The sequence below is a fragment of the Tasmannia lanceolata genome, unplaced genomic scaffold, assembly GCF_043159265.1.
Source record: "Tasmannia lanceolata isolate RefF3 unplaced genomic scaffold, GAP_Taslan_0.1 ptg000007l, whole genome shotgun sequence".
In the NCBI taxonomy this organism is placed as follows: domain Eukaryota; kingdom Viridiplantae; phylum Streptophyta; class Magnoliopsida; order Canellales; family Winteraceae; genus Tasmannia; species Tasmannia lanceolata.
This window is the reverse complement of record NW_027518684.1, coordinates 22,350,015-22,376,617: the sequence shown is the minus strand read 5'-3', so window position 1 is coordinate 22,376,617 and position 26,603 is coordinate 22,350,015. Positions and strand designations below refer to the sequence as shown.

General features: G+C 37.1%; 1 protein-coding gene across 1 annotated transcript; it reads right to left on the bottom strand.

Moving 5' to 3' along the window:
* Positions 1–901: 901 nt before the first annotated feature.
* Positions 902–24,994, bottom strand: SPPL2 (SIGNAL PEPTIDE PEPTIDASE-LIKE 2). Its single transcript, XM_077385799.1, has 14 exons — positions 24,624–24,994; positions 20,559–20,717; positions 20,317–20,428; positions 18,555–18,674; positions 15,157–15,308; positions 14,667–14,849; positions 13,402–13,436; positions 10,091–10,247; positions 7,436–7,489; positions 4,757–4,849; positions 4,501–4,643; positions 2,071–2,141; positions 1,403–1,486; positions 902–1,250 (listed from the first exon to the last, which is right to left on the bottom strand). Exons 1-14 carry the CDS (start codon positions 24,756–24,758, stop codon positions 1,150–1,152), a joined length of 1,599 nt encoding a protein of 532 aa, XP_077241914.1. The 5' UTR covers positions 24,759–24,994; the 3' UTR covers positions 902–1,149.
* Positions 24,995–26,603: the final 1,609 nt, after the last annotated feature.

Below are 26,603 nucleotides of genomic sequence, written 5' to 3'. Positions count from 1 at the left end.
CATTTGGGTCCTACAAGAGGGAAGAGGGACTAAAGGGGCATTCTATGTGAACCAAAACTCTAGGTTTCTTCGTAGAACACTGTCTGGATTGCAAGAAATGTTTCGAAAGGAAAAATATTTCTAAAATTTCCTACATTTTTTACACACGGCTAAGATAACACACCAATCCTATTCAATTTTTTTATATAGAGGATACTTTATTCATATAAATTAACCGAGTTTTTATATGGTGAAAGGCCTTATATTCCATTATTTTTCAAAAAGTACTCTAAGGCCCACACTATAGGATGATCCAAACCGTCCATTAGATGGGCCACAACCTAAATAGGTTGTGCCCCAGAAATCATTTCCATAGGTTGATCCTAACCCTCTGATCTATAGAGGGACCATTGATCCTAATCCTTATAGATCGGATGGTTAGGATCAACCTATGGAAATGATTTTTGGGGCACAACCTATTTAGGTTGTGGCCCATCTAATGGACGGTTTGGATCATCCTATAGGTACTTTTTGAAAAATAATGAACCATAAGACCTTTCATCATAGAAAAACTCAAATTAACCAGTCATTTTACTTCCCTCTAATTTGAGGAAAGAAATAATTTTCTTGAGATTTTTTTTCCCACCAGAAATGTTTTTCACGCAATCCAAACAGGGCTTAAAGTATACTTTCTCTTGGTGGAACCCTAAATGAGGTAGGTTTTATTAGATTTTTATGCTCACTTTCAAAAAATGGGTGTAAATTTTAATTTAAGCCCATTTTAAGTAAGCCTTGCTGCAAATCTCTAAAATATCCTTGAAGAAATCCCTGGATAAGCTGTTATTGGGATTGGTTACCCTGTTTGGATAATTTTATCCTGAATAAGCTCTTGGAATTGGATAAAAGAATCAGGTGCCATGTCTGAGTTAATTAGAGAAACCTTTTTTTTCTTGCTAGGCCAATGCAGATATAGCAAACCAAAGGCACAAACTCCACCTGAAGGCTTGCAGTATCCTAGCGTGTTTCAGTCACTGTTAAAAGTCCCAATTTATCATACTCTCCATAAGCTATAATTACATGTTTTTTAAAAGCTTTGAGGCTGATTCCTTACCTCAGCCTGCAGATGTTCTACTTCACATAAATTACAAAGCATATTTTACTTACATGTTCTTACTGGGTGTGTTGGATATGTGGGCAAACTCTCTCTGGTTCCCCTTTTGTCCAAAGGTTATTGAGTTCACCTCTTTTCGTCCCCAGAGTCAGAATAGTACCTGCAACAGATGAAGAACACAAAAGAAAATGGCTCAAAATAATGGTAGTTTCAAAGATTTTGAGAGAGATTTGTTTTCCTGATAAATCCTTCTTTTTTTTGGGCAAACAAACACGTTTCTTTTGCTCCTCACGCTACTGAAATGGCACATACCAAGTGTGAATGGAACAATGTACAAAAGAGCTGGTTGTCCATGACCGTCCATCAAATTCAAAGCCACGTATGTAATAAGAAGACCTGCAAATTAAAATGTTTGAAGGGTTACGACGCTAGGCAGGACCTGGCAGTAAATGTCGGATAATTTTCTGTTTCATTTTTAAATAAATACAAGATGGTTCCATTTTGTTCTTGATGCCCATGTGTATTACATTGGATTGTGTTATGAAAGAATGATGTATCCAAGACAAACCCATGTCTGAAACTTCAATATAAATGTAATTCTTTACTCAAATCATCATACATGCTGGATCCAGATCTTTATTGAATATATAGTAGCATGCTGAACAAAGGCACTAATGGGTTATAGAAAGAAGCAACTTCTTAATCACTTACAATTGTCATTTTTCAATACTGCAAGGTACTGAAGGAACCAGGGAGATTGGTTTCATTAAACTAGAAATCATCTTCTTATTCCGTTTTTAATTTTTCAATTTCCTCGGGGTTTAATGTGTGTATTTGGTCAGGATTTAATATGTTCTTATTGTTGGAAGTATAAATGATTAAATAACACCAACTCTTAACAGCTTAAGCTTTTGGAGTAATTGGTTGTTTCACACTTATTAGACACTAATAAAAAGCAATAAATCTTTAAAATGGCTTACCTGAACCATAAGCTATGATCGACCAGAGGAAATATCCAGCTCGTAAATTTTTCTTTGCAGCCCAATCGTACCTGCATATGTGACCCATAAGACCAGATATGAAATTAACAGATCAACTGTGAGCAACAATAGATTTCTGATAGTTATTTAAAAGGATAGAATACAATACGACATTACAGAAGATCCACTACCACCAACCCAAAGATGCCCACACAGAGCAAGAGGATGGTCCAAAAGTGCTCAAGCATTAGCTTAATTTTGATTCAAATAGGACCCACAAATATAGTTTGACTTTCCAACTTCTTTTGTGCTCCAGCCCTGTGTCATGAGTTGAACTCCCATCAAAGTTTGAGATTGGGAGACCAACTTGTGTTTCATCCAATTCTGTGACAACTTAATTCTACTTAGTTCCCTTCCACTTACCAGCTCCCCGTTAAAGAAAAAAAAAAGCGGCCCAGTGCACGAGGCTCCCTGTTGTGATTTAATTATTGCATGTTGAAGCCCAAATTTCCTTAATAATAAAAGTGCAATGAGAAAATAAAGCATTGATAAAGCATTGATTTTCTCTAATAAACTTCAACCTAGATGCAGCTTCATCTGTAAATATTCTTTTTCTCTCCTTCCAAATACCCCGCATGATGGCAAGTGGAACAGGAAGTACACAAAAAAGGCTATCTGATATCCTAGCCAAGAAGAATAAAATCACGCCTAAAAGATTTAGAAGAGAGCTCCACAGGCTTCTTATCATCAATGTTGAAAAGGCAATCAATAGTTTCCTTAACTACACATGATATTTATCTCTCCTGCACCCGCCTGAAGTATCATGACATCATGCTGAAATCAGTGGAGGCCTCTAGAGAGCTTTGTCAGGTAGAAACTTTTAAGGGTTTGATTTTTTTTTTTTTCGTATTTATGGTAGTTTCAATTGGTTTTTTTTTTAAGACGAGTTTGTGTGGGTTACTTGAAATGGAAACATTTTGGTTGATTTCGATGGAAATCTGGTAAGATCACAGAAATGCATGGAAACATATGCAAATGATAGAATTATAAGATGAACTAAAGAGAAACCAACACATAATCAAGACTGCAAGACAATCATCTGTAATGGTTTAATAACATCAAACACCTAGTGGCATGCATTGTCGCACATGTTTGATAGCTTACAAAATACCAGATTTCACATGTAATTCATATAAATATTTATACATAATACCATTTCACTTGCAATTCATATAAGTATAATTAAGTATACATACTGATACAATCAATGCACTTACAATTTTGGTTTCAGTATAGTTTCAGCGGGGATGGTTTCGGCTGTTTACTGGTCATACCATCTAAATTTGCTAATATACTCTGAGAAGGGAAATCAATCTCCTCAAAATATCAAGATCATTTTTGATGAGGCTTATAGCATGTATGCACATTGTTAAAGGAAAGATATTCCACAAGTTACATCCTAAACAGTAAACTGTAAATATAAGAGGAAAAAACTTGTTATAAAGTGAAGGCTAAACATATAAGAAGTACATGAACCTAAAGATCAGAGTTCCAGGAATTATTATTATTATTATTATTTTTTGAATGGCGGAGTTGCAGGATACTATGTCGTTTCCCTTCTAGAACCCTAAAAAATTATTATGATAAAAAAGAAAAAGTAGGAACAGTTTCTGGTAATTTCATAGAACTTTCATTTGAAGCAATAAACAGCTGAGCTACTTCAAGAACGTGCCTACTTTTGTTCTTGGCAAGAGCATTTTGTTTCAAAATTTAGGGACATTTGAGGTTATGAACTACCATAATCAATTAAAATCTAGTCCAAATTAAACAAATTCAATCCATGACCATTATTAGAGCTTAATCCAGCATGCGAGAAACAAACTGAGTCAGAATAACTGCATGAAAAACACTTTTTTTGTGAATGGTAAAGGAGGAGGTCTATACAAGTGCAAAAGAGAAAATACAATGAGAGAGTACTAAGTACATAGAGCAAAATAGAGAACAGTCAACAACTCAACTCAACTCAACTAAGCCTTTGTCCCAAACTAGTTGGGGTCGGCAAATGAATCCTTTAGAAAATTTTCATGAAGGAAATCAAGTGAGGAGGAAATCAAACAACTCCACTTCCGCCCTTGAAACACCCTCTCTAGCTAACTGCATGAAAAACTTGAATAGGAATTATCTCAATCCTTCCTAGTACGTAAGCGTATTACCTAAGGTATACAAAACACGGTAGTCACCAGATGCAATTATCATAGATCTAATTGGGAGGAATATTTCCCCCTTGAAAGTGAAATATTTCTTAAAATAAAAATTGCTAAAACCAAAAAATTGGTGTGTTTATATTCAAAGGAATAACAAATGATATACTTTAAACTTTCAAGCATGGAAAGTAAAAAACAGTAAAAACCAAGGATGCAGTTTTTGAACCTCAATGAAAACGCTATGAGCAATCCTGGTAATAGGATATCACCAAACCCAATGATGCTGTAACCACCCCATGGGTCAAACATGCGTGGTATCTTCAGTAGCATTGGTATACCATCCTCTCCACTTCTATCGCCACGAGCCACCTAGAAAGCATACATGATACATATAGGAACCCTAAGCATTCCAAGATATTGTGCTTACAATGACAAACTCATATTATATAATATAATTATGAATCAAAAATAAAAGTACTCACCACAATCATCACGCTTTCATGGAACAACTTCTTTGATACAAACACCCAAAAGATGTCATATAAGAAGGCACAACTAAGAAGCACTGTACCCACCTGATTTGTCAAGAAAGAGTAAGCATTAAAAACATTGTAACAATTGCTGAAGGAAGTTCATTGAACATCCATGAATATTGTTGTTTTCTTAACACCACAGTTGCAAGTAAGCAAAAGCCAAATGGACAGACACCACAGTTGCAAGGAAGTTCAGATCCATAGGATCATCCTATCCCATCCAAAAGTGGAGGGAAAAATGGACAGACACTGTTTGTCCACAAATCTGCCCAATTTTTCCGTCCACTTTTGGATGGGTTAGGATGATCCTATGGATCTGATTTTTTTGTGGACGGGCCTTCCAAATGAATGCTTTGGATCACCCCAAAAATGTGGGCCCACCCTATTTTTTTGCACTCGAGCGCAGATCAGCTTATTTGCACTCGAGTGCAGGAATGGTAAGCTATGTTAAACTTATTGTGCGCAAGCCTAAGGGTATTTCAGTCATTGTATATGGTGTTCAGGCTTAACTGCACGTAATCAGGGCGCACCCTTGATATTTAATCCAACGACAGCTAAATTTAAAAGTCGTTGTCACCAGATCAAATATTAAGGGGGTCACCTTCGTTGTACCTTTGATTGCGTACATGTATGCGCACCCACCATATAAATTCTCACGTGTGTGCATTGTTTTGAAAATCTTATGATTTACGATTAGATTTTACGATTCAAGTCAAATCTTATGCGGAAAGATTTAAATCCTATGACCGAATCTTAATTTGTATGAATCTTACGATTCGATCGTAAATCATACGATTCATGCGATTTATCCAAAATAAGTCTGTATAAAAGAAAATAGGACTTACTTTCGAAAAACCTCATTTTCTTTCTACGTTACAAGAAGCCTTTGAAATCATTCTTTCGAAAAACCTCATTTTCTTCCTACATTACGAGAAGCCTTCGAAATCACTCTCATCAGAAGGAAGAAGAAAGAGGGGAGTAGGAGTTCGAATGAATCGAACCAGTTGAGCAAAGTGCGTGTGCTTGAGGGCATTACGTACATCGAAGCGGGAGACGACTATAATGAGGAAAACACCAATGACTCCAGTCTTTTATGATTGATATGATTGCTATTTGTCATTTGATGTTTCAGACTTCGAGAATTGATGTGATCTTGTGTCCTTTTTTTTATTTTAAAGATTTTTATCTAATATGCATGAGTTTGGATGAGAAATAGATGATTAGTATGTGTCAAGTTTGTTAACAAACAATTCGATATTGAATGGCTAATCATAGTTTCTATTTGAATTAAAGAATTTGGATGAAAAATGAATAATTGGTTTTTTATTCTTTAATTTGTTTATAATTTTTTATTCTCTCTCTCTCTCTCTCTCTCTCTCTCTATATATATATATATATATATATAATTATAAATGAATCTTAGGATTTACGATTCGACCCCTATGACGATTTACGATTCGATTCCGATTTTCAAACATTGTGTGTGTGTTATGTAGTATAATGCATCTACATGGATATTTCAGTGTATCATGAGTTTTTATATGGTGTCCAACTGTACATGAGCATACAAGGGCATCCATCGTTGATATTTGATCCAAGGATGAAGAGGATCCTTGACTTTTATCCTCTTGATCCTTGGATCAAATATCAAGGGTGTCTGCCCGATAAGTGCAGCTACGCCAAGAAATCATATAATTTCTCAGTGTATCAGTTTTCTCTTTTGATCATCATGTCCGTGTCCAACATGCGTCCATGTCCAACTTACAAAAACAACAAAAAATAATCCTTGCAATGGTAGCAGAATATCGACAGCTAGTCTAATTCTACACATTTCAACTAACAAAATAATATTAATTGGGCCAATGTCGGTAAAAGTTGGAGTACATACAAAATCCGCATGCTTCTTCTTGTACATTTTCTTACTGAAAAGAGATGTTTAAGAAAAAGATGTCTGGAAGCCATGACATACTCATAGACAACTCATTCCTCTGTTTGGCAACAATGTTAAAATTTGAGGAAGAACGAAGGAATTTGAGAAAAATCCAACGGTGATGTAGAGAAAAACCGCATGGAAGATCAAAAAGTAGATGAGAAAACCATACAAAGGAAAGATAAAGTAAGTAACGAAGCAGAAAAAAAAAGAAAAACGAAAGGGGACATAAAATCACCCTAAAATAAATACGGTGATTATACGGTGCGAGAATTCCAACTTTTTATCATTTCACATTGGCAATGTATCTGATTATACGGTGCGAGAATTCCAACTAACTTGCTAGTATTGTACAATGCCAGCACTGTACATATCCATCGCTATCACCCAGCCCAAAATCAGATAAACATTGCTTGCTAGTTTAGAGTTTAAACAATCTAGTAACGTCATCATGCCCAAATAAGATAGGTAATTTGTCTGCAAAAAAATAATAATAAACTACGAGAATATTGACAAAAGAAATGCTAAGGAATATTGAGGTTAGATGATCGGGTTAAACTTGTTTGCATATTTTAAGTATCAATGAATAAGTAGAGCAATGATAATTCAAAGAAGCTTTTAAATTAACTATATAAGAACATGAAATGAAGATATTAGCACATACTTCTATAATTAACAAAAGGTAAGTGGAATGTCACCTTGAGATTAGGTATTCGTACAATCTGAAGAACTGTAATTATCAGTGCAATACCCTGATTGAAAATATAGATCATTAAGGCCTCATCACTTTACAAAAATCAAGCAAAAAAAAAGATGATGCAAAAGACAATAGAAAAGCAAGGGAAAGAAATCTAAACTCACTGAGTTAGAAAAAAACATGCAGGTATTTAGCATCTGCTTAAACTTGTAGTAGTTACGATTAGGGGTGCAACTCGGGTCGGGTTTTCCAAAACCCTTGTATCAATATATTGGAAAATAGTTTTCTATGTTTTTCAAGAGATATTTAAGAAAGTCAGTACACCCATATGAGTCGGGTCTGGTTTCTTTTTTCTTTAAACCCGGTCCTACCCAAGATTGAGTCGGGTTTTCCAATTTAAAACTTGACCCTACCCAAGACCCAGGATTTCTAAACCCGACCCATGCTATTTTCAGGTTGGGTCGATGAGGGTCGGGTAAAACCCGACCCAAGTTGCAGCCCTAATTACGATGGTAACACATAGTGAGGGATCCAACTTACACTGAACAGCTCAAAAACAAAGTACAAAATCGCACACATATACTAATCTTTATTCTATGATGAAGATGAATTACGGTAAGAATCTTATCAAGGCACACAGTCAAGGAAAAGGCCTTCACTCTAGGAGGGGGCTGGGAGCGCTAAGCTTTCCATGCAGGAGAACAAGTACCAAATGTGCATTTTTTTGTTTTTATGGAAAGAAAATAACAAGATTGAACAGATACTTGATGTGACTTTGTTTTCAAAGAGATGCATACATTTATGGATGTAAAAAGTGAAAAGAGATAATCAGTTGCAAAAACATACAAAGTTGACAAAGAAGGAAAAAAATGATGCTAGTACAAACTCGTAGGAAAATGAAAATGTATTACAATTGGTTTTTCCTTTTTTTTTTAATTTAAAAAAAAAAGAAATTGAATACACAAAAATACTAAACACAAATTTCTAATCAATACGGCTAGATCATCATCATAGTTACAAAACTTGGTAAATCGGCAAACAACAGACCCAAGTATGACATGTTTAATGAGGGGAGCGACTCAGCAACAGAGCAACTCATTTCAAAAAATTGATATTGAGTGAAGGCTGAGAAATGTGCCCACCTCACACCAATAGTAGATTACACCTGATCATGGCTACTCAAGACAGAGATTGAACTGGCATTTGAATGGACATGAACCCCTAAGTGGACTGAGGCTCTTATAGCAAGAAATTAAGCTCAGAGAAGTCACATTCAAGCCCAGTTATATTGATTTCACAAAGAAAATGCGAGTGGGGCAAACGGTGATTGTTCAACTATTACGAGATATTCTGGTCATATTGGAACGAAACAACATTCTTTCATGGTGGAGATTGAGGTATCTTACTTTTCTTCTTTAGCACATTAGTGTATGAATAACCCCATTGTGAGTCTGTGACTAGAATATTGAGGATGGTACAACAAACAGGAAGGTAAATTCCTTGGCAGACAGGCTTCCACCAATGTGTTTCTAATGATAGATTACAGTACACGGTATACCATCCTAGATCTCGTTACTTTGGAGGTGGCTACTAGCTACCGTTGCTTGTAGCCACTTAGCTGATTTTCATGTGCTCTCTTTTACCGAAAAATAAAAATAAAAATTGGTAAGATCAATAGTAAGTAAAGATAATTGTAAAATAATAAAGATTAATGTAAATGCACTTTATCACCTGTGTGTTTCAACTGATCATGGGCCAAAATGTATGCGTATTTGGTTTGCAATTGAGTGTAGCTCATATATTTTCACCATTTCAAAAAATGGAGTGTAGCTCATATCAGCCCAGAAAAATTACGGAGGACACTTTAAGTTCCAATAGATTCTTAATCAATTAGTGAAATTAGTCGTAGTTCATGGCAGTCTAATGCAAATCAACTAACTATGGTCAACAGCATTATGTTTAAGAAATGAACATGGATGTGTGCTAAAATATTGCTATGTTATCACACAAGAACAAAACTTAAGATAACAAAGAGAGTACAAGAGGGAAAAAATTCAGTATTTCTATTAAATTCGAGAAGTCACATTCGTTGTCATGTTTTGATTTTGTTTGTGTGTGTGTGTGTGTGTGTGTGTGAGAGAGAGAGAGAGAGAGAGAGAGAGAGAGAGAGAGAGAGAGAGAGAGAGAGAGAGAGAGAGAGAGAGAGAGAGAGAGCGTGTTTACTTTAAAAAGGAAGCAGGGTTAAGGACATCACTAAATTCACTACTTGTATTGAACTTGAGAAAGAGGGAAGTGAAAAATAGGCTGTTCATATTTTTATTGAACCAATGACACCACAAAATCCAGAGAGAACCATGACTAAAAAAACAAAATGATTAAAGATGTGATATACAGTGAAAGATAGAGTAGAAGAATTAACTAAAAAAGGAATTGGACAACACTAATTCAGTATTGCTATTGAACTCAGAAAGATGAAATGGAACAAGGGGTGTCTGTCTTTCTAATGCACAAAGGATACCAAAAAAATCGGAGAGAACCATAACCAAAAGAATCACGATGAGATCAGAGGAGGCAGGAAAGATAACTAAATACATAAGCAAGTTCAGAGAGAACCATGACTAAATAATTCAAAATGATCAAAGACTGATATACTTACAAGGATGTCCTGGCCTATCCAGGCAAATGAAATGTGCCGATAAACTGCCCAAACAACTGCAAATGCTATGCAGAATGGAGAAATGGCCAATGTAAGGTACGAAACAGCTCCAAAGAATGGTACTTTAATAAACAATTCTCCAGCTTGTTTAAACCTCCTGAAAGTCATATGCTTAATCAATTCCTAGCCTTCAAAAGTTTGCTAGCGTACACCAAATTCAAACAGCATGTAGTTTTATCGTAGAAGGCTATATACACCAACATATTATCCAACAAGTAAGAAGTTCTACAAGACAAATACATGAGAGGAGGCATATGCATAAGCACAAGCATCCAAATTGAAATGCACTATTAGGTTCTCACAAGATAAAACAAAATCAAATGAACACCACCTTCGGGTTACAAGATAATATGAATGCAATATATCATACTTATAAATGGAAATGGATCAATCTAAACAGAATTGCACATGACCCAACTCTTAACAGCCTGCAGAAAATGTAATATCAATCTAATTATGTCTTTTAATGTCAATATAGGATGCTGAGCGGACATTCGGGCTTCAGCATTCTTGTCATTATGACTTACATATTGACAACAAATGCAAACAGGCATTAAGTGGAAGTCAGCAAAGTTATTATGGGGCAAACGGAGCATGGAATGGGAGGTCTGCCTCTGAGATGGCAGGAAAGATTAGTAGCCCTTTAGAGGAGACCCAGTCTATGGCCAAAGGAGTCAGGACCACATCAGAATGGTAAAAATTCTAAGTTGACTTCAGTTCAGAAAGACGCAGTGTGGAAAACTTCTAAGGAGCATTCCAGGGAAAAGTGGCAGTGACCTGGTAATATTTCTAGATAGTATTCTCCAATAAACTGAGAGACACATGAGCCAAGTGGTGTTCAGAATGTGTGGCAGCAAAATCAATTGTCAAAATGGATTATTTGATACCATTCTCAGTGTTGGATGACATATTCGGGGATGACTCTATTTGTTTATTGATAGACCAACCTTGATGCCTCTGCCTATTAAAAGTACTGCAAAAAAATTCATGACTGGTGGTTCAGTGTGTTGGGGAGAGGTCTATTTGGTTTTCATAATAATGGCAATCTGGATTTAATTGGAATATGGGTACTTATTCTGGTTTGTTGAGACAAATACTACATTGATCAGACATGATAGCGGTTGTGTGTATATGTGTGTGTGTGTGTGTTTATATACATATATATGGAGAGAGAGAGAGAGAGAGAGAGAGAGAGAGAGAGAGAGAGAGAGGTGTCAGATTATTTTGGTTTGAATAGGAACATATGGTTCAAAAGTCCACTTTGTAAATGGAGTCTTCACCAAGTTGCTTGAAATGTAGGGTGCGCTTTGAGAGGTTTACGTGCCCATCCTATTTCTGAGAAAACAGTGTGGTTTTGAGTCACTGCTTGTTGGATGAGGGTAAGGTTCTCAAGCTGGAAAATTTAGAGTTGTTCCTCAGTTGCAGCCAACAACCCCTTTGTTTGCTTGCCTCAGCACAAAGAGATTTTATTTTATTTTTTATTAAACTGCCAGCTTGCAAAACATCAGTTTCCTCTAGATCACAATTCTCCATCGGGTATCTTCTATAAAATGAAATCACATCTGGTCTCCATTTTCCTTTCATACGCAATGAGTACTCATTTTTTCAAGGTTTTAATCTGAGATGGGTTTGTCTTCAAGTCTTTTAGATGTGTGAGATAGACAGAGGAAGGCTGGAGGTAGCAGTTAATTTATTTGCAAGTATGTAGAAGATTTGGTTTCTTTCAGGGTTTTGCTCTGAGATGGGTTTGTCTGCATGTTGGTGGTTGAAATTGTGGCAGGGGTGGTTGAAAGAGATTCCTCAACATTGTTCTGTGGCCAAAAATTTGTATGTGATTATTGCCTCCTGGTTACTTGCCTGATCTGTGGTTTCCTAATACTAATTCAATCAAGGTTAACTTTGAAAAGAGAAGCAAAGGAGATCCAGGTGATGTGGGATTTTGAGGTTTCCTTCATTTTGAAGGGAAAACAATTTTCCATAAAAATTATGCCCCTCTGGGTATTGAAAAAGTGTGGCACGGGTGAGGATTTCCATCACTTACAACAGTGTTCTATGGACTCTATGTGGTTTCACACTTGTTTTGGCCTTTTATTTTTTTATTACCAGATTAATAAATGCACTCTGACGTTTTTCTTTTTTAAATTTCATTGTCACAGACTCTCTTTGAGAGAGTAGTGGAAGGCTCAAGAGGTTAATTCACTCAAAAGAAATAAGGGCATAATATAAGACACTACTCCAAAGTTGAGCACTTACTCTCAAAAGAAATAAGGGCATAACAAAAGACACTACTCCAAAGTTGAGCACTTACCCTTAAAAGAAATAAGGGCATAACATACTAGAAATTTAATTTTCTACGGGACCATTTAAATTTCAGAGCAAGAGATACCCGGAATGATCTGCAGTGCATTCTTTTGATATCTCTTACAAACTTAAAAATGGAATGACACATCATGGTCAGATAAAGCCATAGGAAAACAGTTGTGGAACCACTGATACAGATCTAATCTAACATTTAAGACTTGAATGCCCCACCGAATCTGAAGGGTTAAGGAAACTTACAAACCTATAATGATGCTTTCTAATTGTAGCTCATGTTAGAATTTAGATTTTGTCTACTGATGCTTTCTAATGTTCCAGAAGAAAGAACCAGTATGGAACTTGTTAACTTACCAACTTCTCCAAAAGCTTAAGCTATTCGAGAAAGGCGTTATTTATATTTTATACTTTAACAACCCCCCCCCCCCCACCCACACACACACACACAAACGTGTGGCCCACTTGGCAAACACGTGGCACATGTGGTCCCACTTTGGGCCGACCATCGCATGTGGATTTTTGCTATCCGGGAGGTTTGAACTCGAGACCTTTGGCTCTGATACCATGTTAACTTACCAACTTCTCCAAAAGCATAAGCTATTGGAGAAAGGCGTTATTTATCTTTTATACTTTAACATAACTTTAAAATGCAAAGGCATCAAACACCTTTATGATGCAACTAGCATATTACACAAAGTTGACATAGATGTATGCTATCATTAATGATAACTTTTCATAAAAAGAATAGCAAAAAAAGGTGACTCCCAAATCATGCACAGCAAGGAACCAATGTATAACCACCTCTTTCAGAATAATGTAATGTGCATGCAGTGGATCCTTAACGGGAGAAATGCAGATGCCTCACTCTTTGTCAACTCTATATGTACCACAATAGCAAAGGGGTGCAATTGGGAAATAGGAAATCATAGAAATACCTTGATAACAAAGCCACCAAGCACGTTTGTAGGCCCTGTAGGCACAAAAAATAATAATGTCAAGCTTATTTCTTAAAAAAATACAGCCCGATTGTTAGGTAGAGAGCCATAAGTAATCTCAATGGTTGTCCAACTGTTGGACAATTTCAGGGAAAAAAGAGTGTGCTTTCAGTAGTTTACGAGCCACAAAAGGGCCTTCATATGAGCAGGTTATATTTTGTACCTAAAAATTCAATATTTTTCATCACGCCAGAGGAGGGTGTAGAAGGTTCTGAAAATGGGATTTACCATTGAAAGGCTTTGTGAAATCAAATGGCTGAAGACTTAGGTCTCATCGATTCCAAAGAACTCTACCATTAAAATAAAGAACTCATTGTTGATGTTAATAGAGAGTTGAGTCCAAGGGTATTATTCTAATAATTCTTGTAGCCTGTAGGAATAACTTGTTTTTTTGTTGTTCTAGTGCAACATAAGTAACAAGGAGAGCGAGGCCTTTTGCCTTTGAGTTGTTCATCATCAGTGATAGAGAACAATGGTGCTTGCTTCTTTCAAAATTTTAAATGAAAATCGAGTCCCTTTTGGATCATCTCAAGCTGTAAATGTTCGTGCAGATAAAAGTCTAGTCTCCTTAATTCACCTTTTCCTCTTTTCTTTTAACAGGTATGTTAAATTGGATTAAAATATCCTCCATCTTCAACTCGTGTCTTTTCTAACTCATTAAAATATTGTGCCTTTTGGTCTTTTTTGTGCACAATCCCCAAGATTCGGAGATTTTCTATTCACCTTCAACCCTAATCGTGCAAAAAGAGGAATTCCGATAGCCCCTCCCCCCTCATGAAGGAGGATTTCGTGCGGGTCAATATCAACTATCGAGCGAACAATAATGCATGGCCAACGGTATGCGCAAGACAGGTCTCGCTTTGGGACATACTTTTTCCAAGCCTTTATTGAGCTTTATTCAATGCCGGCGAGTTTCGTCACATCTGGTACCGCGGAGCAGTACCTAGGGAAAGGATCAAGACCATAGGGGAAGGGCTCTTCGGAACGGATACTCTTCTCTTTGAATCAAACTTTAAAGGGTGATCGCTTCCAAGCATTTCTTCCTTTCTTGGACTAAAGGGTACAATACTGTTTCCTGTTTTATGCAATACCGTGCAGTATACCTCTGTCCTGTGATGACTAGTGAACCATGTTATAGCAATGTTACATAACTTTGAGCAATAAGGAACACCAGAAGGAAGAAGAATGGAACGGGAAAAATGCACCTCAACCCCGCCAATGCAAAATAGGACCACCAAGATCTCCACAAACCAGAAAGACATAAGCTTGTAAAGCACGACCAAGAAGCACGAAGCAATCACAACGAATAGAACTGCTGAAGTTGTATTAATGTCCACCACACCACTACCACCTTCATTTTCCACATTGAGAAAATCGTCCGGTGCATCCTATAATCATAAAATTAATGTCTCCGTCAAAATTGTAGTAAAACCTTTTGCCGAGTTTAATAGATTTAACAGTCTCAAAAAGATATTTTTGCGTAGATAGGCATGCAGAAAAACATATTAACTCGGAACCAAGGTTTAAAGTTTCGGTTTTGGTTTCGAACATAGCCGGAACCGAAATTTCGGTAATTTCAGCTGAAATTTTGGAAAAAAGTAAATTTCAGCTGAAATTTCTTTGGCCGGAATTTCGGTTTCAGCTAGTTTCGGTTTCAGTCGAAATTTAAAAGCATGGTCAGAACAGACAAAGAACCTTTAATAGCTTTTCATGCTCAATTGCTGCTTCCTTGGCACTCCATGCAGACCAATACGATGCGCATAAGATGGTACCAACTGCCATAAGCCACAAAAACACTTCTGCTGTATCTACTAGTGGACGCTCTGGAGAGTATAACTGCACCGCAACTGAAGAAAATATGAAACGTTAGATCATATATCCAGATAGATATTGAATAAACAATAAGTATAAGAGAAAGCAAAATAAAGTAAAAGATGATAAAGGAAACTCTGAGATCGGCACATGGAACCCATAACAAGCAAATCTACCAGGCAAGAACATGGTGCCTGAGAGGCTAGTGAAGCCTCTCAGTAGCTAGGAATTGGCATTTCAAACTTTATTTTCACTCCATACAAATATCACAGAAGTATAATTAAATTTAGAAATTTTTTTTCTGAAGAAGTTAAATGTAGAATAGTTGTGCAACAAAAGCAGATTATTACCTGCAAATGTACAATAAAGCAATAGCAGTTTATTCAAGGGTTATGGTTATGGTTATGGTTAAACACAAGAAAATCAATTGATAGTTTAAGTTTTTAAGAACATGCCATTAAAAAAAAGTCTTTAAGATCAATTTTTGAAGGAAAAAAAATCTTTGGTAAACACCAGTTCTTTCACATCACATTTCATAATAATTGAGCCATCATCTTAAGTTTGTTTCAACTTTCAACATATGACGTAAAAGTCTTTATGATCAATTTTTTAAGGGGAAAAAAAATCATTGGTAAACACCAGTTCTTTCACATCACATTTCATAATAATTGAGCCATCATCTTAAGTTTGTTTCAACTTTCAACAAATGACGTACAAAAATATCAGATGACAAGCCCATACATGTAATGAGCCCATAGTTCGAAATATCAATATTGTATGGGCCGATAAAAATACGGTAACCCTGAACCAATATTGTAGATTGTAAAATATCGCAGCCGTATCAGTAACCATACCGGCCATATCAGCATGTATCGGCTGATACGGTACCTATACGGGTGCCCTATCATTTTCTGCCCAACTGATTTTTGTGTAACTTCTGGGTTACATAAAAAATGCAATCTGATTGTCTATTTCTACCATCTCTTCCATATTGGGGGTTTTGAGTAATTTGGTTTCTCTGACTCATTTTTTGCCACATCATAATATCTAAGGAGAAAACAACCTTTTCAACTCCCTTTACCCCTCTCACTTCCCCCCTTCCTATTATTCTTGTTCCTCCTCCTAAGACCCAAACCCTCTCCTTCCCAACCCGAAAAACACATTTCCGAACTCATCTATCAACATGTCAAATGATCATTCTCCAAGTCCAATCAGTTGTTGTGAGCACAAATATGCTGCAAAATGGATGGAGGGCCTAAAAGACAATCAAACAAATGGAAGGTTCTCAAAAAGCCTTGCTCCTCCTTCTGGTTGACCTGGTGGAGATGAGCAAAATGATGGCTGCACATTGAGTTTTTGTTGTTGTATTTGGGGAATGTATTTTGAGAAGGAGATCATCTGATTGGGAGAGGTGTGGTTGGAGCCCTTGAGGCCCAGCACCCTCTTTTATCCAGCTCATAGCCATCTCTACATGTACATACATATGGCACTTGAGGATCCAGCTCCACCCTCACTACTCCTATCATGTATGTGCGCAAATATATGAGTGCATTCCTACCTACAACCCAACGACAACCGACAGGTTGTGAAGAACATCTCCTATGTGCCCCCTTAAACCACCCTTGCCCTAACTGTCCACCTTCCCAAACTCCCATTCTAGTTCCAACTACTTGGCGTCTGATGAATCCCATAATCTTTACGTTATCAATGACAAAAACACATCAGGGATCCTTGACAAGAGTTACAGATCTTTTGTGGGTTGGGAAGAAAGGGTGTCAACAAATCCCAGAGTGGTGGATTGTCAAATGTTAGACATGAGGACAGGTTGTGTTTCTTGTATTTTTCTTTGACAAAGGATGAAGGAGAATGGTGGAAACAAAAATGCTTATCCCTGGCCCATATTGTTGCCGTTGATTTATTTTTTCTAAGGAAAATGTTACAGAGAGTTACCAGTTGAAGCAACCTTAATTGTCCTGGCTAGTTATAGGAAGATAAAAACAAACTAATATGGGAAATCCACAGGAGGGGGAGCCCGGTATATGGAAGTGGTACCGTGTGAAACCTGAATGATGAAATGGTCATAAAACCCTTAACAAAGGGAATATCTCTAGAGATGTTTGACAAATATATTTAGATGATGGGATTTAAAGATGTCTGTAGACTCTGTACATCAAATTCGGTATAATTCCAGCTATATAGATGAGCCTTGTTAATAAACGAGGAAATATCCACACTGATCATCCTGCAATCAGACTGTTAGCAGGCAGACATGTGATTAGCCTCACCTACACACGACGGAATATCCTGAGTTGGGCATATCCTGTCGTGATGCATTCATGGAGTTTATCATTTCGAAAAGCCACAGTGAGCATCCCGGTTAGGAATTGTGTGAAAGTTGAATGATAAATGATTTGATATCATTTTTGTGAAAGCCATAGGGGGTCCTAGCAAGGGAGATTTAGTCCTTTGTGAAAACCGAATAATGAGGGGCTAGCATGGCCAAGTGGGAGTTGTTGGTGCAGAGACAAACTAATATATTGTAAGTAGACAATTTTACGCGTGGAAATATGAGTCCCTTTATGAACCCTGTAAGGAAACAACATTTGTGAGTAGCTCAGCAGTAACAGAGTTGATTGAGTTCATTACATAGCAACTTGGGAAAGAAGATGTATAAGATGAAATTGAAAAGGTTTGGAGTCATAAATCAGCACTTTAGTTAACAATCTCATACTTCCAGTCATGGTTTTAAATTTGGCCGACACCGAAAGTACAGAGATTCTGTGTCGGCCCAGATTTCGGCCGAAATTTCGGTATTTCGGCCAAATTTTAAAAATTATTTTTTTAGAAAATTTCCACTTTTTGCAGATTTTTTTTTACGAAATTTCGGCCAAAACCAAAAATTTTTGGTTTCGGTTGTGGCCAAAACTGACACCAAAATCGAGATTTCAATCTTTCCTTCCAGTTTCCTCGCGATATGGTTTATGTTTTAAGAAGAAAAGAGTAAATTGAAAGAGGTTTCATGTGATCAGAAACATCCAACCAAGAGATTGCCTTTTTTTTTTAAATGACCAATAATCAAGAGATTGCCTATAACTTACCGACAGTTAAACATGAAAGGAAAACATACGTATAGAAATTAAATTCAGTTATCATGAGAAATGGAAAGAACATTCTTATCCTATATGAGGATTTGTATAAAGAAAATATAAGAAATTAGAATTCTCAAAATAATCTTAGCAGAATAAGGCCTTTGACACTGTAAAGGACAAGGAAAAACTTACCTTTGGAACCGCTATTTATGCTACCTTCCAAGCTTGCACCTGCATCTTTTGGGAGCATAACTGCAGGTATGGTTATATGAAGATTTTCTTCGTTGGGATCACAAACCATCTTGTAAAGTTCTGCAGGATAAATAAGAACAGAATTAGAACTAAGAAAATAACAGATCATACTTACTAGGATGATGCAAAGAAAAACTAAGTGGCTTATGGAATGAATATGTGGAAAGAAAACTAGGCATCAATTTTTTTGTCTCGCGTTTTCAGGCTCAAAATGGGGCAAGGATATAACAAAATCTAAGTGACGCAATAAATACTTGAAAGACTAAGTCGAGGGCAAAGGGTTGATAACTAGCATAGGAGAGAGCTCAGACAAAAGTGGCTTGCTCAATAATAACATGTAAATGTCAAAGAATGGAGAATTTGATCATCCTCAACGACTCATTAATTGAACATAGAAAAGGAAATATTCCCTCTCTATAAACTATACAACTCAACTCAACTCAACTAAGCCTTTGTCCCAAACTAGTTGGGGTCGGCTAATGAATCCTTTAGAAAATTTTCATGAATCCATTAGAAATATTCCCTCTCTATAAAATATGAAGCAAAAAAAAAGGACTCAGAATTTAAGCCTTCCTATCTAGTCTAATCGACATACATTAGGATACTAGAAAAACATGTAACAGTTCTAAGCCAGAAAGATATGCATTCCTGCACAATACTTCCAAACAGAGGGTGAGTTTAATGATAAAAAACCCGGCATATATAAATATGTGTGTAGATTATACTGCAACCATCAGCTCGACCCCTAGGACGTACAGAACTAGATGTAGAAACTCGGGCGCGGGCGAGAACATAACCAATGTTAAAAGGAGTCAACTCGGGCAACTTAATTGACACATTTAACTTTCATTAACTTGGGAAAGTCAAAGGAGTTTTTGATTGACGTGGTTGGGAAAACCCCATACTAGGAAGAGAACTCGGCCAAGGTAAAATCTACTCAACTTGGGTGAGTTGATGATTGACTTGGGGACTTTTTAACGAGTGGTACAAACCTTCAATACTGAGTCATCCCCACAACATGCTTAATAAAGTGCATCACTTCAAGGAATTGAAATTCGGTTTCTAATTTGAGGTGCCATTGTTTGTTGAAAATCCATGGTGTTTCTCGATTAGGAAATGGAGATGGACTCCCATTTTTTTCTATTTGCAACTGATAATCAAATCCAAACTGATAGTAATCATATTTCTGGTTCTATTCCACATCAGTAGTTTTCAAATCCATTCCGATGGCAGTTCCATGTTATTCTAGAATGGAAAGCTTCGGTGCACCACACAAAATTTTTAAGAAATTAAAATAGTTTAAAGGTTAGAAAACACTAAAAGACGAAATAAAATAGTAGGAAAAAGAAAAGCAAAACATAACACTTGTTTTACTTGATCTACCATTTATCAATATCATGTTAACGTCCATCTAAAACCAACAAAAGTAAGCGCCACGTAAAGAGAGGGCTTTGCTATTGTTCAATTAGGCCCTTAAAGGCATCAAACTTTCTAGGAGAAATGGTAAATGGAAAATGAAAAGGAAAAGAAAAAAGAAGAAGAACAGATTGGGACACAAGCGGAATGTTCTAGAATTTTTTCCAAGAGTTGAACAGAACTGACAAGTATGGCACATCATATTACACATAATCGAGTTTAATTTATCGGATTAGGAATTTATGAGGACGGTAATACTAAAAATGTATATAAAATAAATGCATACCTTTGTGGTTATTAATAACAAGGACAGCTGTCGCACCAGCAGCTTGAGCAATATTTGCTTTGGTTGTAAATGTACAATTACCCCGGTGCACCATGACGACATCTCCAATAAGCTAAAAAGAAAAATAGTAAAAAAGGGGGAGAAAAATCCAGCAGTTCCCTCCAGTTATGATCAATGATAGGAACGAAAATGATTATAGACACTTAAAACAGCTTATAAAGAAAATGATAACGTGAAGAAACCTTATTCTTCGGTTTCGTACAACAATCTAATGGGTCTGATAGGGAAAGTCGGGTTTGGTTGGCATGCTTCTCCTTCGACTCCATTAGTGTGCCAAAACGTGCGCCAACACCAACATATTCTTTGCCTTCATTGCCATCCACCCACGTTTGGACTTTTACCTGGAGGTACCATAGAACAGAATAACAACTTGTCAGCAGAGGATCACAATGCAGTTCAGATGCTAGGGGTGCAACTTGGTGCGTCAGGTCGGGTTGAGCTTTTGATAAAAAATGAATTGGAATCAAAGCGAACCTGACCCGATTTTAAGGTAAAAGCTCAACCCGGATTCCAAAAAATCGACTCGAGTGGCACCCCTTTGGAGGAATAGTAATGCATGTTGGAGTTGATATCCTTCTATATCTTCAACCTCCAACAGCCCCCTCAGAGAAAACATGTGGGCGTCTTGAAGAGTTTAAGTGTATAAAGATCTGATAGTAAACCCACTCAGAACTAAGAAGCATGATAAGATCCATGCTAAAAGTTGGATGACCAGAAGAAACCCACTCAGAGCTAAGAAGTTTTGGTCAAAGAACAGCAGATTGACATACCTACAAAACTCAGAGACCAAATATAGACCAAACATAAACTAGATTTTGAAAGATTTTAAACTGGGGCAGGAGTGGACATACTTTAAGTATAAAAGGGCAAATATATGCTAGAACTATGATTTGTGGACACGGACAAGGAGTGTCGGTGTCGGACACAGCAAACCCCCAAAATTTAGAAACGGGGACACGGCTAAAATACAACGTATATATAATCATGATTTGTAGATACGGATTCGTGTGTTGAGTTTCGACACAGATACGAGTTGTTTGACATGCAACATCTAAAAATCTAGAAATGGTGACACGTGCATACATATAAAACTACTCATTACTATCATAATTTGTAACAATATAAATATGATATTTATTACCATTCAAAAAAAAATATGATATTCATTTAACAAACTAATAAATCATGGAATTAATCAACTATAATTTAAAACAAATATGAGATAATCAAATAATAATGCTTTCAACAATTTAATCTATTTCTTCCGTCCCTGATATACAACGAGAGAGGAAGACCAATATGATTCAATGAATATAGTATTGGAATAAGAGTTTGTTTAGGGCTTTAGGTTTATGGGAGGGGATATAGCATCAAATATTAGTTAAAGAAGACTTTATAATAAAAGAGGTAATCACAATATTCAATAATAAAACTAAATGTCACACTTGACACGGTACAAAAATGTGTCCACACGGCCACTTTAAGTAAAACTTCTAGCAATACCTTTAAAAGTGTCCAAAGGAGTGTCGACACGTGTGGACACGCGTGTCGGCAATAAATTCAAAGTGTTAGTCAAATCATAGGCTAGAAAGGATTCAAATGACTGTAGCATGGATAATTTCACAGACATGCTTTTGCAACAGGCTGAATTGATATTAACTAACGAGTTGTATGAAAACATCGGCATCATATAGTAGAAAGCTGGCAATAACTTTAGATCATAATTACCAGGGTGGGAAACAAATTAGGGAACTGAAATGTGAAAGGGAAACGGGAAACGGGAAACAGATGAAAAAAATATAGAGGAAACGAGAAACGAGAAAACAATATAAAATCCTATGAGAAACGTCTTAGCAAACGAATAAGAAGCGTTTCAAAAACAATAGAAAAAACACACATGAAACACAAGGAAAACACGAATATGTGGTTTTGTAGATTTAAATTTTGTTAATTTCAAATTTCTATTTGAATTTTTCTTACTTTTATTTTTATTACAATATATGCTGTTGTTTTCTTTTTTAATATCTATTCCACAATTTTTGATGTGCAAGTGTTGCATACGTTTAACACGCGTTTCACACATGATTTACATAATTTTCTCATATGTTCCCATGCATTTCGGAAACATTTCTCCAATTTTTTATCATGTTTTGGAAACGTTTCCAAAACGCAGGAAACACATTTTAAGGGAAACGAGTTTCCCACCCACGAGAAATGTGTTTTAGGGGAAACGGGTTTCCCACCCGCCCAAGGAGTTTCTGGCAACTATGCTTTAGATCAATCTAAATTTTAGGTGTAGCTATCCAAACATATCACCAACTTACACCAATAAAGAAAATGTCATTATTAACAAACACAGTAAACTGGAGACAAAATTGTGTTTCCATTAATTAGCAGTTTCTGATTTTTATTTTTATTTTGAAATGTTCGAGATTTTATTAGAAAAAGAGAGAAAAGCCTCCATGACCGAGCTGGTCAAAATACCGGAGGCAAAAAATACATCATGAATACAAGCAACACAAGGAGGTAAAAAATAAAAAATCTCAATCTCCTGCCTTAAACGCCGGCTTTAGCAAGCCTAATCCGTGTTTGAATATTCGCATCTTCTAACATGCCTAAAGGAAGTAGACAAACCGGTTACCCGATCACGGATCTCGTCTATTCAGTGATCAAATCTCTAGGGGTGAGATGAAGATCCCCGAAGCCATCCCATAACATTGAGGGAATCTCCCTCAATTATGAGATGATCGAAGAGCATGAGCTCAGTGAGACGGATACCCTGGAGAACCGCTCTGACCTCCACCTCATTTGAATCCGCCGACCCCAATAAACCCGAAAAGGCTAAAATCGTCGACCCATGATTGTCTCTAAGCACTTCAGCTATTCCAACAGGCAGGGACGGAGCTACATGTAGCATAAGCAAGGTTTTAAATTTCGACCAAAATCCGAAATTTCGAATCTGGGCTTTATTCATTATTTAATATTCTCCCGAAATTTCGGCCAAAATTTCAGGGATTTCGCAGAAATTTTGTAGGGCATTAAATATTACGTATTTGATTTCAAGAGATTTCGTCCGAAATTTCAAAATTTCCGCTGAAATTTCGGTTTCAAAACCGAAATTTAAAACCTTGAGCATAAGGGGGGCAGCTGCCCCTGTTGAGTTGGGCCAAACTCCTTAATAGGCCCAACTCAATTGGGCCCAGCCTTATGTATAACCTGCCCCCCTTATGTATAAATTCTGGCTCCGCCACTACCAATAGGCCCTGGGTTGCCCAAGCCCAAGCTTGATCCGTCGAGATTCAACTTTGATTTACCTCTATCTAGCTGAGCCCATTCGCTACATATTACCTGAGGGCAGAGGCCGCTCAGTACTAGAGCAGACAATTCACTAGATATTACTTGAGGCCGCTCACTACTAGAGCAGATAACTCTCCAAAGGTGCCACAGATCGAAAGCCGAGACAAATCTAAAATGATATCACAAACTATGCATTTGTCATTCTACATTCATCCAAGGTTTTAAAATTCAGTTTCGGTTTCAGTTTTGGTCATCAGCGAGAGGAAAAAATTCAGTTTCAGTTTGACCGAAACTTTGTATTTTAATCTGAAAAGTTGCATCATATTTCGACTGGAACATTAACTAAATCCCAAAATTTCGTTTGAAAATCTTGTATTTCTTCGAATCCAAGAGGATTTCATTTCAGTAGCAGCCAAAATCGAAATATTTCAGCCGAAATGAAATGTTTCACCCGTAATTTAAAACCATGCATTCATCTTCATAAACGAAAAAGGAAATTGAAAACTATATATAACATAATTTCTTCATCCAAATCAAAAAAATAAAACGTAAAAGCAAAAAAGCATAAAAGAAATGTAAACCCCACATTAAAATGAGTTCCCTACCTGAACAATCACCACCCCTTAAAAAATCCAAACATAAAAACACTAAAAAACAAGAAAAAAGACACAGTAAAAGGAACCAAATTATACTTATCAGTCTTTAAAATCAATAAATCCTAAAATAATTTAAAGCAATAAATTCTAGTACGTATAATTTAAAACCACAACCAAGTGCAAGCAAAAAAATACAAACCCATAAATTGTAACTCAATGCTCCCACCCTCTAAAAGTACCCAATTCACCACCATCTTCCTTTGTCCAAATCAAAGCATAAAAAAAAAAAGGATACCCAATTGAAGAAACACAAAAATAAGAACTGCGTGAGAGAGAAAACCCAATGAAAATTACCAGAACAAAGTTATTATCACATCCGGGCCGCTTTGGAGCAGAATCATCATCGTGAACGATATCACCGCCATTAACAACACAGAGGATCGAGATTAGAAGAAGCAATAGAACCCAAAAATCACCTTTAAAATCCATGAAATCTTTAAGACTAAGAAGAACAGAGACTCATCTAGACAAGGGAGGATCTGGGTTTTCTTCCCTTTCTATAAATCAGACAAAAGAAAGAGAGAGGGAGAGAGTTATAACTTATAAGGTGAAAAGTTGATTGGGTTTTCTTCTACTTTTTCTAAGACATCAAAAGAGTGTTTTTTCATTTTTCTCGATTGGAATCAGTTCTTTGAATTAATGACTAGTTGTGAGGTGAAATAATGGGTGGTGTGGACAAGGGTCGTGTTTTACATTTATTTTTAAAAGTACGGCATTGACAACCGTACAATCTAACTTAAATCAATGAAAGAAAATGGGCGCTGATATCCCCCACCCTTGTAGGCTATCCCCCCACGCACCCACCCTTTGACGGCTGGCTAACGTTAAACGTTAGGATTCAATGTATATGTCACTTTCCCACCATTTGACCGGCCTCTCTCTCTCCATACACAGAAAACAGGAACAGTTGGTGGGCCCAACAGAAACCGTTGGTGGAATCGTGGGCCCATCTTTGAACAACGTAGGCCCCACCCATACCACACCATAGATAATCCAAACCGCCCATTTGATGGGCCATAAACGTAAATAGGTTGCATCCCAAAATATCATTTCCATATGCTGATCCTAGCCCTCCGATCTAAATAGAAACTACATCTTATGCAACCTCTATAAATTGTAGGGTTGTGATCATCCTACGGAAATGATTTTTGGGGCACAACCTATTTGCATTGTGGCCCATCAAATGAATGGTTTGGATCATTCTATGGAGTTGGTCGTAATGTAACATTAAAGCCCTCCACAACATAGGACGATCCAAGCCGTCCATGGTTTGGGTAATCCTATGGAGTTGGTCGTACAGTAACATTAAGGCCCAATCGTAGGCCCCACCGATATTTTTTCAAATTGAAGCGTATTGTCCACAACATAGGATGATCCAAGCCGTCCATGGTTTGGATCATCCTATGGTGTGATTCGTACAGTAACATTAAGGCCCAATTTAGGCCCCACACATATTTTTGAAAATGAAGTGTACTGTCAAGACCATAGGATGATCCGAGCCATCCATTTGATGGGCCATAACGTAAATGGGTTGTGCCCCCAAAAGGGTTGGCCCATCAAATGAATGGTTTGGATCATCTTGTGGCCGTACAATAACATTAAGGCCCGTCCACAACATAGGATGATCCAAGCCGTCCATGGTTTGGATAATCCTATGGAGACATAGGATGATCCAAGCCGTCCATGGTTTGGATCATCCTATGGTGTGGTTTGTACCAATTTAGGCCCCATCAGAATTTTTGAAAATGAAGTGTACCGTCCAGACCATAGGATGATTCAAGCCGTCCATTTGATGGGCCACAATGTAAATATGTTGTGCCCCAAAAATCATTTCCGTAGGAAGATCACAACCCTAAAATCTATAGAGGTTGCATAAGATATAGTTTCTATTTAGATCGGACGGCTAGGATCAGCCTATGGAAATAATATTTTGGGACGCAACCTATTTACATTTATGGCCCACCAAATGGACGGTTTGGATTATCCTATGGTGTGGTATGGGTGGGGCCTACGTTGTTCAAAGATGGGCCCATCATTCCACCAACAGTTTCTGTTGGGCCCACCAACTGTTCGTGTTGTGTGTGTGTGTGGAGAGAGAGAGAGAGAGAGAGAGAGAGAGAGAGAGAGAGAGAGACCCCGGTCAAATGGTGGGAAAACGTTAACCAGCCGTGGGGGGGTGGGGGGGGGATATCAGCGCCCAAGAAAATTACATTACAATCTTTATATAATTGTTGTTGGGAAGTGAAAGATTCGCCCCCTTGTCTTCCGGGGCCA